The 12096-nt window shown below is 34.7% G+C and overlaps 1 protein-coding gene across 20 annotated transcripts in view; it reads left to right on the top strand.

Annotated features, from left to right (window-relative positions):
• Positions 1-12096, top strand: part of FAM135A (family with sequence similarity 135 member A) — a 106239-nt gene that overhangs the window by 35539 nt on the left and 58604 nt on the right. For 14 of the 20 annotated variants that reach the window (XM_073224580.1, XM_037012543.2, XM_073224581.1 and 11 more), the window contains 4 exons: positions 3806-3979; positions 7040-7166; positions 7825-7978; positions 11721-11798. In XM_073224580.1, the coding sequence (XP_073080681.1) occupies positions 3806-3979; positions 7040-7166; positions 7825-7978; positions 11721-11798 (533 nt within the window). Of the gene's footprint in view, positions 1-3805; positions 3980-7039; positions 7167-7824; positions 7979-11720; positions 11799-12096 lie in introns of those variants that run through there. The other 6 variants (XM_037012545.2, XM_037012552.2, XM_037012560.2 and 3 more) reach the window with 2 other exon arrangements.

The raw sequence follows: 12096 nt of genomic DNA, 5'->3' as shown, positions 1-12096 counted from the left end.
CTTTTTGGAAATCTTTAAGGAGGATGGGTATTAGATCTTCACTAAATGTTTGATAAAATTCAGTGGTGAAGCCATCTGGTCCATGGGTTTTGTTCTCAGGTAGTTTTTTGATTACCAATTCAATTTTGTTGCTAGTAATTGGTCTCTTTAGATTTTCTGTTTCTTCCTGGGTCAGCCTTGGAAGATTGTATTTTTCTAGAAAGTTGCCGTTTCTTCTAGGTTATCCTGTTTGTTAGTATAAATTTTCATAGTAGTCTCTAATAATTCTTTGTATTTCTGTGGTGTCCGTAGTGATTTTTCCTTTCTCATCTCTGATTTTCTTGATAAGTCTGCCTAGGGATTTATCTGTTTTGTTTATTTTCTCAAAGAACCAGCTCCTGCTTTCATAGATTGTTTCTATTGTTTTATTCTTCTTAATTTCATTTATTTCTGCTCTAATCTTTATTATGTCCCTCCTTCTACTGACTTTGGGCCTCATTTGTTCTTTTTCTAGTTTCGTTAATTGTGGGTTTAGACTTTTCATCTGGGTTTGTTCTTTCCTGAGGTAGGCCTGTACTGCAATATACTTCCCTCTCTGCACAGCCTTTGCTGCATCCCACAGATTTTGTAGTGTTGAATTATTGTCATTTGTCTCCATGTATTGCTTGATCTCCCTTTTTATTTGGTCATTGATCCATTGATTATTTAGGAGCATGTTGTTAAGCCTCCATGTGTTTGTGGGCTTTGTCATTTTCTTTGTGTAATTTATTTCTAGTTTCATACCTTTGGTCTGAGAAACTGGTTGGTATAATTTCAGTATTTTTGAGTTTACTGAGACTCTTTTTGTAGCCTACTGTATGATCTATTCTTGAAAATGTTCCATGTGCACTTGAGAAGAATGTGTATCCTGCTGCTTTTGGGTGGAGTGTTCTGTAGATGTCTGTTAGGTCCAACTGCTCTAATGTGTTGTTCAGTGCCTTTGTCTCCTTACTTATTTTCTGTCTAGTTGATCTGGCCTTTGGAGTGAGTGGTGTGTTGAAGTCTCCTAGAAATAATGCATTGCATTCTATTTCCCTTTTTAATTCTGTTGGTATATTTGTTTCACATATGTCGGTACTCCTGTGTTGGGTGCATAGATATTTATAATGGTTATATCCTCTTGTTGGACTGACCTCTTTATCATTATGTAATGTCCTTCTTTGTGTTTTGTTACTTTCTTTGTTTTGAAGTCTCTTGTGTCTATCCAAGTACTGCAACACCAGTTTTTTCTCCCTATTAGTTGCATGAAATATCTTTTTCCATCCCTTCATTTTTAGTCTGTGTATGTCTTTGGAAATGAGTCTCTTGTAGGCAGCATATAGGTGTGTCTTGTTTTTTTATCCATTCAGTGACTCTGTGTCTTTTGATTGATGCATTCCAACCACTTACATTTAGGGTGATTATCGATAGGTATGTACTTATTGTCATTGCAGGCTTTAGATTCGTGGTTACAAAAGGTTCAAGGGTAACCTTACTATATATCTGTCTAATTTAACTCACTATGCTATTAGAAACATAATCTAAAGATTCTTTCATTTTTTCCTCCTTTTTCTCCCTCCTTCATTCTTTATATTTTAGGTATCATATTCTGTACTCTTTGTCTATCCTTTGACTGACTTTGCTGTGTTGATTTGATTTTGCATCTGCTTAGTAATTAATTGTTTTCCTTTCTTTACTGTGGTTTTATTTCCTCTGGTGACAGCTATTTAGTCTTAGAAACACTTCCATCTATAGCAGTCCCTCCAAAATACACTGTAGAGATGGTTTGTGGGAGGTTAATACTTTCAGCTTTTCCTTATCTGGAAATTGTTTAATTCCTCCTTGAAATTTAAATGATAATCTTGCTGGGTACAGTGTTCTTGGGTCAAGGCCCTTCTGTTTCATTGCATTAAATATATCATGCCATTCTCTTCTGGCCTGTAAGGTTTCTGTTGAGAAGTCTGATGATAGCCTGATGGGTTTCGTTTGTATGTGATATTTTTTCTCTTTCTGGCTGCTTTTCATAGTCTGTCCTTATCCTTGGTCTTTGCCATTTTAATTGTTATATGTCTTGGTGTTGTCTTCCTTGGGTCCCTTATGTTGTGAGATCTGTGCATGTCCATGGCCTGAAAGACTATCTCCTTCCCCACATTGTGGAAGTTTTCAGCAATGACCTCCTCAAAGGTACTTTCCATCCCTTTTTCTCCCTCCTATTCTGGTACCCCTACAATGCAAACATTGTTCCGTTTGGATTGGTCACACAGTTCTCTCAATAGTCTTTCACTCCTAGAGATCCTTTTTTCTCTCTCTGCCTCAGCTTCTTTGTTTTCCTGTTCTCTAATTTCTGTTCTATTTACTGTCTCTTCTACTACATCTAAACTGCTTTTAAATCCTTCCATTGTATGTTTCATTTAAGATACTGTGTTCCTTACTGATCGAATCTCAGTCCTGAATTCTACCCTGAATTCTTGAATATTTTTCTATACCTCCATGAGCATGTTTATGGTTTTTTTTTTATCTCTTTCAGGAAGATTGATGAGTTCAGTTTCATTTGGCTCTTTTTCTGGTGTTTATAGGATTTGGGTTTGAACCAGGTTCCTTTAATGTTTCATCTTTGTATGTGGTGCCCTCTAATGCCCAGAAGCTCTATTTTCTGGAGCTGCTCAGCCCCTGGAGCGATGTCGGGGGTCACAGGGGAGCAGCGTTGGTGCCTGGGGATGGGAAAGAGCTGTTTCCTGCTTCCTGGCTGCTGTGCCTGACTCCACTGCCAAAACCAGTGGGTCAATTGCACAGGGGTAAGCCTCTATGCATTGCGTTTGTCAGTGGAGTAGGCGGGGCCACCCTCTGGCTGGCCGGATGCCAGGGCAGGAGCTGCCAGTTTGCTAGCCAGTGCCAGTCAGCCGGCTGGGAGGAAGGCACAGCAGGATGCTTACCATGGTTGGGGGCCTCGGACCTGCATAGCCAGCCATGGGGATTCAGCACCTGAAGCTCCTGTAAGTTCCCAGCCTGCTAGACAGAGTGCACCTGGACAATTTGTCCACCTGTTCTTTCTCCTGAGCAGCAAGCTCTATGCAGTCCTTGTCCCTTTAGCAGCCTTCTTGCTGTTAGGAAGTCTCTCAGACTGCCCATCTTTCTTTTGTCCCAGAGCAGCTGGATGTGGATCCCTGTTTTCCACAGCAGCTGCAATCTCAATCTCGCCAAGTATTCTGTCTTTCTTAGTTTTCCAACCCCACTAATCTCCAGAGCACCATGTAATGTAGGTTTGTGCCCCCAGAGCAGATTTCCAGAGCTGGGTATTCAGCAGTCCTAGTTTTTCACCCTCTCCCTGCTCCGTTTCTCTTCCTCCCACTAGTGAGTTGGGGTGGGGGAAGGACTTGCGTCCCACCTGATCATGGCTTTGGTATGTTAGCCTGTTCTGTGAGGTCTGTTCTTTTCTCCAGGTGTATGCAGTCTGGTGCAGCTTTCTTTCCTGTTGCTCTTTTAGGATTAGTTCTATTAACTATATTTTCATATTATATGTGGAGGCCTTTGTCTCACCTCTCATGCCACCATCTTTAATTCTCCACAAAAGCCTCATTTTTTAGGGACATTAATAAAAAAAATAGTCCATGTCATGGACCAGTACATAACTATAGTTAAGGTCTGGTTATTCTCGTTAGATTTCCTAATACTGTTAATGCTATGTGGTGCCTTAAAGATTATTCTCATTCTGAATTTCAAAATAGTAATTAAGTAACTAAATGTTGTGATAGTTTAAACTACTCTACAAAATATGCCATACTTACATGTAAACATGTGCTTCTTACAGGACAGATGATCTGAACGCCTTGCAACTAATAAGTAGCCGAACATTGAAGCTGCACCTTAGCCTCCATAGGGGCCTTCATCATCATGTTAATGTTATGTTTGATTATTTCCACCTTTCTGTTGTGTCTGTCACAGTCCACGCATCATTGGTTGCACTACATCAGCCACTAATAAGGTAAATTTAACCAGTACCATTCCTTATTAATGTAATGTCTTTCATTTTTATAGTGAAACATATACTTTGATAAAGATAACTGAAATAGTAAATTTCAAAATTCAAAATTCTTTAATAAACCCTTCCATTTTATACTTATAATAAAATAATAAAATTGAAGCACATGGGAACATTAAATTCGTAGGTTTTTTATTACAGAAATATGGAGCAATCTTTGTCAAATGAACTGACCAAGAAAAATAATGCAATCTGGAAATAACCATACAGCATTATTTAGTCTATACCTGTGTTTTTATGCAATGCTATGCTATATTTATTAATTCTCTGGAAAAGTATATTCATTTTTTTCTTCATTTTTTTTTTGTTTGTCTCTGGATGAGATGGGCTAGGTTTATCTTAAATCTATGCTGTATAGTGATTCTTGTTTTCTAAGTCATTAACCAATTTTAATGATCTTTACTAATAAGCCTTTTAAGCCTGTATCATGTACCATTATATACAGCCTTAAGGTATATAATATTCTGGATCATAATAAGTGCATTGGCGTAGTTATTGTTTCTGCCTACTTTCATGGGGAGACAGATTGTCTTTCATTAATGTATGAATATAATCCAAGTTCTTCAGTTTTTAAAGTAAAACATCATCCTTGTGGTATGTATGGGCAACTGGTAGACTCTTTTAACATCAGTAGCTTATATGAGAAGACCTCAAGTTGATTTGACTTCTGAACTGTCTGTTTTACAATTTGTGACACAAATCTGATTCCAAAAACTGATATTAGGGATGATGCTTAAAGAGTTATGATGCTCAACTGATTTATCAGAAAACTAAGTAGGCAGTTTTGTAGAATTACTCTCAGAGTTTGCACAGTTTGACATACTGTCCAATTAGTAACAGCCTCCTGTGGCTCACCTTTGCATTGCTTTAAAAACTCCAAGAGAGACCCTTTTCCATTGTCCCTGTGTATCCCATGGTCACAGGCTCTAGAAGAAGTCTGTTTCCTCCAATGCTCTGCTTCCTTGTCTGTAATAAGATGTACACCTGGTGGTTCCATCTTTGTCATCTGTTAGGCATTTGAGAGCTTGTTCTCAGTTGCTATAACTTCTGTAAAGTGGGAAGTGTTCATTTTATTACATACGATTATGAACTTCAAAAAGTTTTACAATGTTGATTGAATTCATTAATATGTAATAAAAACTGAATGAAACTTGTTTGATAAGAAAGTGGTATTAAAATATAACTTGCAAAATAAATAGTATACAGTATTACTTTTATGTGAATTACATGTTAGGTTGTAATACTAAAAGTTTATCTGTTATGAAGTATATTCCTGTAGTCTTCTGATTATTTTTGTAATTCCAATAAAAATCCCTAAGTGTACTATTTCACCCATTCTTTTATAACACTGGCTTGGTTTCTCTTCTGAAAAATGTACAAGCAATTCATCGAAGTTAGCTCAGGTTATTAATGTTCTTTATAAGGCCCTGACTCAGTAGAGCAGTGATATTTCCACCAGTAATCTTAGTGCTTCCTCTTGCAATGCAGCAGTTTTGGCCACAGACTAGTAGGAGAAAGGGGCAGCTCATGTCCTAGAGACCGTTTGCTGGAAGGAGTAGACATTTTTGGCTCAGAATCAGAAGCCAAGAGGATTAACTGTTGGCTCTGGTTAGTGACTGAAAAGAAAATAAGGTGTGCCTGCCAAAGCGAAGGTTGCTGCCCCTTACCCAGCGGCCGTGGGCCCTGACTCTGCCCCCCTTGTGGTAGGACTTTGCTCTGAGAGAAGCAGCACCTTGCCCTGCCTTGCATTGCCTGTAGCTCAAAGGTTGGAGGTGGGAAGCAAGGAAAGGGTAAGGGAGAGCTTTTTGCTGGTGGCTTGCTGGTAAAGGCGTCCTGTTAAAGGTTAACAGTCCTTACTATTTATGCTTTGGCAAGTTTTTCTTGAAGTTTATTTTAGGTGAATTTTTTTTATCCTTTAAACAAAATGAAAAAAAATTAAGTTTATAATGTTATCGTTTTAAATGTTATTTTCATTTAAAACAGTTTCTGTGATTAACCCAACTATGGACATCAAAAAAGTTATTTAAAGTAAATAGAGTTAGGATTTTTTTTCTCTGCCTGTTTTCTACATAACCTGTCTTTGACCCTTTTTTTAAGTACAACTTTTTTGACTCAATTCTGAAAGACACTTCATAGCAGGTGGAATTTACCATTGACTTGTGACTCCCTTCTTTGATTGGACATAGATATTTTTTTTTGCAAAACAGATTGATTTTGCATATAAAGGCTGCTCTCTGCTTATGGCAAAATTGATCTACTTTCCTGTCTTTCCTTCGACAAATTGCCAAACAGCCCAAGTGCTTTGGCCTACTTATAATTAGCAGGTACTTAATCTCAAATTGTATATGATTTTTAAACACTCAAACAGAATATACTTCTTATTCTTATTCTATAGAATTAATGGTATATTACATGTGATGTTAATACTAAGAGCAGAAGCTCATATGTCATTGAGATAATGCCTTGAAGTACTTATAAAGATTATCTAATAGAGTTCATGGCTTTTTAGTAGAGAGAGAAAGAAAACACCTTGTTTTTGAGATATAGTGGTAACAAATAGATTTAATAATTTTTTCTTTTTCTGCAGTAAAGTGGAAACTCTTTACTTCTATAAATAGCATCCATATTTGAATACATGTTAACCTAATAAACTTCATGACAGATCAGTATTTCCAAATTAAACCTTGACCCTCATTTTTCTTTTAGCTGCTTTGGATCCCACCCTATTTTATCTTAAGAATCTTTTGAGACTTCCTGAAGCCCAATCATAGAGAAGTATATCTCAAGCATCTTGTCTTAGTTTTTTAATATTCAGTGCCTTTTTATAATAATTCAAATTATTACAGGAATAATTATAAAATTATATAGGAATACTTTAGCAATTATAACCTTGAAAAACGCTTGCTCTTTGTTCTATTCCTTTAAGATTTACTTTTGTAAACGTTTAACTTAACATGCAAACAGACTGCTCTGACAGTAGTAACGTCATACTTATTCCTCCAGCTTTCCTCGCCCTGTGAAGACTACTTGGTTAAACAGAAATGCACCAGCGCAAAACAAAGATTCTTTGATTCCTACTCTTGAAAGTGTGGTCTTCGGTGTTAACTACACAAAACAGTTGTCGCCTGATGTAAGAACTGCAATGTTTATAAATCCTTTCTTCCTTCTTACTTCAAATGAAATGTTTTTTAACTGTTTACCTGTGAATGTGATATTTGTTTTATTGATTATTTGAACTCAGCAATTTACAGATTAATTAAATATGATCTTAACAAATTGAATAGTGCTAGTTGTTTATGAAATGAACCAGATTGAAGACTTCACCAAATTTAATGTAATGGATAGAGATCTGACAGCCAGTGCTTTTCTTAACCGATTACTCTCCCTTTTGCTTCCTTAGCAGAACTGTAAGAATAATTGTGAGGGAGCCTTTAAAGAGCAATTGTCAGAGTTAACAATTGCAGTAGTACAAGTGCAGCTGTTAATCCTCTAAAAGGAAAGAGGGCCTATGCTATAAAAGCAGAGGGTCCCTCAGATCAAATGTGCTTTGAATCTCAAAGTGTCAAATATCATAATTTAATCACATTTTAGAAACCTGTAATTGAAATTACTAGAGTTGTGTTTCATGTCTTTAAATTACTTGTGTGAGCAAGGGCAACTCCCTGAAATACTGCTGAATTTCTTATTAAATGCTTAGGGTTTTTTTCCTGTATTTTTCTAAGTTTCAAGTGTAATTTAAAATTTTTGGTTACTGACAGTCTCTATCCCAAATCTGTTCTTTTTTTTAGGGTTGCAGCTTCATCATTGCAGACTCCTTCCTGCATCATGCCTACCATTTTCATTATACACTTTGTGCCACTTTGCTGCTCGCCTTCAGGGGATTGCACAGCTACTTCATTACGGTAACAGAAGAGATTCCCTCTTGTCAGAAACTAGAACTGGGTATGTTAAAAGTAGCCAGACTTATCCTATATAGTTCAAGTCATTCTCTTCGTTCTCATATTGCTAGTTGCCAGCTTTGCCTTAGTTTTCCTATACTAACACTAAAATGAATATGTGCTTTTCTTTTACTTCTCAATTCCATCTTTTTCAACCCTTAATAATTACTTTCTGCAGTTTAAAAATGTTTTTTATGATATTGAGAAATAACTACTTGGTGCTAAGTTTCAAAAGAGTGTTTGATAAAGAGATTTTAGAAAAGAAGTGTGAAGATACTACACCTCTTAAAATATAACCAGAAACATACTAGAAAGCAAATGCAATTATCTGCAGAATGGGAAGATAAATTAAGTCCATACTTACAAATATTTAACAGTCTAAGCAGATCATAGGTACTTAGGACATTTTTAAACACATTTGGTTTTAAGTGATCTTAGATCATATTTCTTTTATTTCACTTCAGAGAGAATAATATTACTCAGTTTTAACATTTCAAAAATTATGTAAGTCATTAAAAAATTAATCTTCAGTTTTAGTCAACAGTAATATCTGCATATGTGTGGTAGGACACAATAAAAAATCATATTGCCTTGATTTTGTATACCATCTGTAGTTTGCAAAATGCATTTACATATATTTTTTCACAGAAGATAAATTGGGATTAGCAAAAATAAGTTTTTATTCAGACTTCTTATGATAATTTTATAACTTTGATTTTCAAACATCAGCTAATAGCTCATCATAAAAAGCACATTTTAATTATCTCCCAAATAAATTATTTTTATCATTGTATATTTGAATGAATCAAGAACTACTTTTAAAATTTTCCTTGAGTTAGTGTTCTTTGTTTATTTCTTTGTTCCTCAAGGATCTGAGTCTTTAACAGTATTAATGCACCTTCAAAATAGTCGCTGTTACTGAACACGATTCTTAGGTTTGAGATTAATTAGCTGACTTTTATAATGGCTTGTTTTAAGATATAAGAGAATTGTAAGAAAGTGTAATGATTTGTACCTCACTTAAATTCAGCTATAAGAAAATGCTGCATTATTGTGCCACTGCCTATCAGCAACTACTGCAGTGGATTAATTCTGTTATTCAGTCAGTCCAGTTCACTTGACTAGACTAGAAACAGATGTCATTCAATTGACTGTTTAGAATGCATGATTCAAGGATCCCAGTCTGTGCACAAAGATACACAAGTAATGGGAAAACGTGTTGTTTTGCCTCATGTCTATGCTCTTCCCCAAGATAAAAGTGGTCATGTGGAAACCTTTTGCTTAACTATTGTCTGAAGTTTTCTGTTTCCTTGCTGTTAAGAAGGACTTAGAATCCTTCTATTTCCCTTAAAAATTCCTATAGGAGACTACTGCCTCATATGTAACTTTTAAAAAATATTCTTTTTTGAAAATGGAAAAACTGTTCATAGAGTAGTACTAAGTCAGGCTATCACTTATCCTCAATTAATGGAAAAATTATGCTCCATATCGTTTTTAATTTAGTTATTTGAAACTCGCACACATTTTCTTAGAATAATTATATTATAAATTTTGGTTAATTTAGATTCAGTGAACAGGTCACAAACTATTAAACCACAGTATTAATGAAGGATAATACCACATGCCTAAAAAATAGTGTTATAAAAATTAGTGGTGTGAAAGTTAGAAGCCGTGTGTAATAGTATTTCTAGGAGAAAATTTGTTAATGTTTCAGTGTTGAATGTTACAGTAGAATTCATGGAGGCATTAATTTGTGGTACTTAAGAATGCATGTTCACAGTCATTTCTGTTACTTCTTAGCTTTGGGACAATCTATACAAAATGGTTTCCATTCAGAAGATAAGGAGATTGCAGGGAAACCAATGTGGTACATGAGTCAGGAAGGAAAGATGAACTTTAGGAGTAATACTTCTTAATGATGTCATTTCCTTGGGCTTTATATGAGCACCCACTGTGTGACGTGCTTGAGGGAACAATGGGGTATATGTCTTTAAAGAGCTTTCACGTCCCCTTTTCCCTTAATAAGTAATGAGTTCAGCATTGGAATGAACAAGGGAGATTTACCCGGGGAGAAGGCCGTCTTGTGGTTTTAATGCAGAGAGCCATTTATGAGATGGGCCTGTAATGCCTGCATAGGGAAGATATCCATTGTATATAATTTTCAGATAGATCTAGCATGTAATATTTGCTAATGAAAAATGCATTAACCACATTTTAACTTAGAAAAAATTCTCTCTAAAAGGAGTTAATGCTTATTGGTAAAATTTATAACTAGTAATTAAAGAAGGATCTCTTCAAAGACTTATTTTAAATAACTAAACAGTATTAACACTTTGTTAATAATTTCACTTCAGCATGGTAATTCAATTCACTTATTTTTAAGGTGTTTAATTTTCTCTCAGGTAAGGATGACTTTTATAGATTTGAATGGGTTTATAGATATAATATAGTCTTTAACAGTATTGATTGTGCATCAATACTATTAAAGGATGGGTTTATAAATATAATATAGAAAATATCATTAGTTAAAAGCCCTTATTTTTTAATTTCAGAAGACATTTACTAAATGTATGTCAACTTTATTCCAAATTATTTGCTTAAAATATTGTATCAAAATTCTAAAGCAAAAAATAAAAAATAATTATAATTATTGCTATAATTATAGCAATAGAATAAAATTATTAGTGCCTTACACATAGTATTTACTCAAAATATATTTGTTGAATGAATTAATGGAATAACACAGTACAGGTTTTGACATTTTGTTGTTACTTAGCTTATAGCAGTTTCTTGGAGATTTTTTTAAATCAAGACTCATCTTTAATACATATTTATTGGTAATATTTTGTATTATTAAAACTTTTTTATTTTCTTTTCTTTTTATTGTGGATTTTAGTTTATTCTTGAATACATCTCCTGGGAGAACATCTAAAAATATTAACTATTCATAATAGAACTATTGCACTTTCTGAATTGTTAACATTATTTATTTTTATTCTAGCAAATTGTAGACACTAGGTAATATTCCCACAAAACACTGTTGACTAAACACCCATTATGTTCACCAGCTTTAATAAGTGGATATAAAGTAGTTCTTGATTAGAGGATGTATTATCCTTCTCCTGTTTAGCACTCTTCTTGAGTTTTTAAATAAGTATATATTTAAAAGTCTTTACCTCTACCATGCTTTGATAAATGTATCTAAACTCTGTTCCCTCTTTTAAAATAATACCTTGAATTCCTTTCTACTTGGGCCTTTTTCTTTTCTCCTAGATGAATGATGTACATTTTTTGATGACATATAGTTAAATACTGGTTTGGTGCAAGGAGCTCTTACTGAAAATGGGAGTCACAAGTTCTGAAATGTAGACTTTGGCAAGTCACACAACCTTTCCAAGCCCCTGCTATCCATACTTGTGAAAACGGGGTTGACCTAGCTGACCTGCAAGATCCTTGCCAGCTCTAAAATTCTGAGTCCAAGAATTTAGAACAGAAAAATAATACTGGCATGTTGAATGGCATATACATTTAAATAGAAAAGAGAACAAAGTAATATAAACTCGAATGTACATCATTTGTAATTCTAAGAAGCTAAATCACTAACTGAAAGATTCTGCTTTAGTGTTCTAATCTAACTTCACTATTAGATTAATACTAAGTCTACTAATAACAAGTTGGAAAATTCTAATAAATTTTATTGTAAAAGGACTATAGTAACTAGCACTGTGTGCAATCCTTGTAACTAGCCAAGGCCAACATGCAGGCCCTTTCTGAGCGCCTTCTCAGAAGAAAACAGCCGCGAACCCAGAGAGACACCTGCCTAGGTACGTCAACAAATAGGCTAAGTGCATAATCCCTTTGGATTAGTATAAAATTTTGCTTTAAATTAGTGTCAAATTTCATAAATATATATTGATTAACATAATATGTTCCTACCACCCTTAATTAAGAACCTACTTTTAGAATCGATTTGGTTTTTAGATGAGCTTTGGTTAATTTCTTAATTAATTAAAGTTTTTATTTAAAACTGGAAATGTTAAATGGAAAGATTTCTTTGGCTTTTTTCCGTATTCTTTTTAGAGTTCCTACAAAGAGCACTTTTTGGAAACCATGTTTATTGCC

Source organism: Manis javanica, chromosome 16 (genome assembly GCF_040802235.1).
Source record: "Manis javanica isolate MJ-LG chromosome 16, MJ_LKY, whole genome shotgun sequence".
NCBI classification, from domain to species: Eukaryota; Metazoa; Chordata; class Mammalia; order Pholidota; family Manidae; genus Manis; species Manis javanica.
This window is presented reverse-complemented; position numbering and strand designations above follow the sequence as displayed.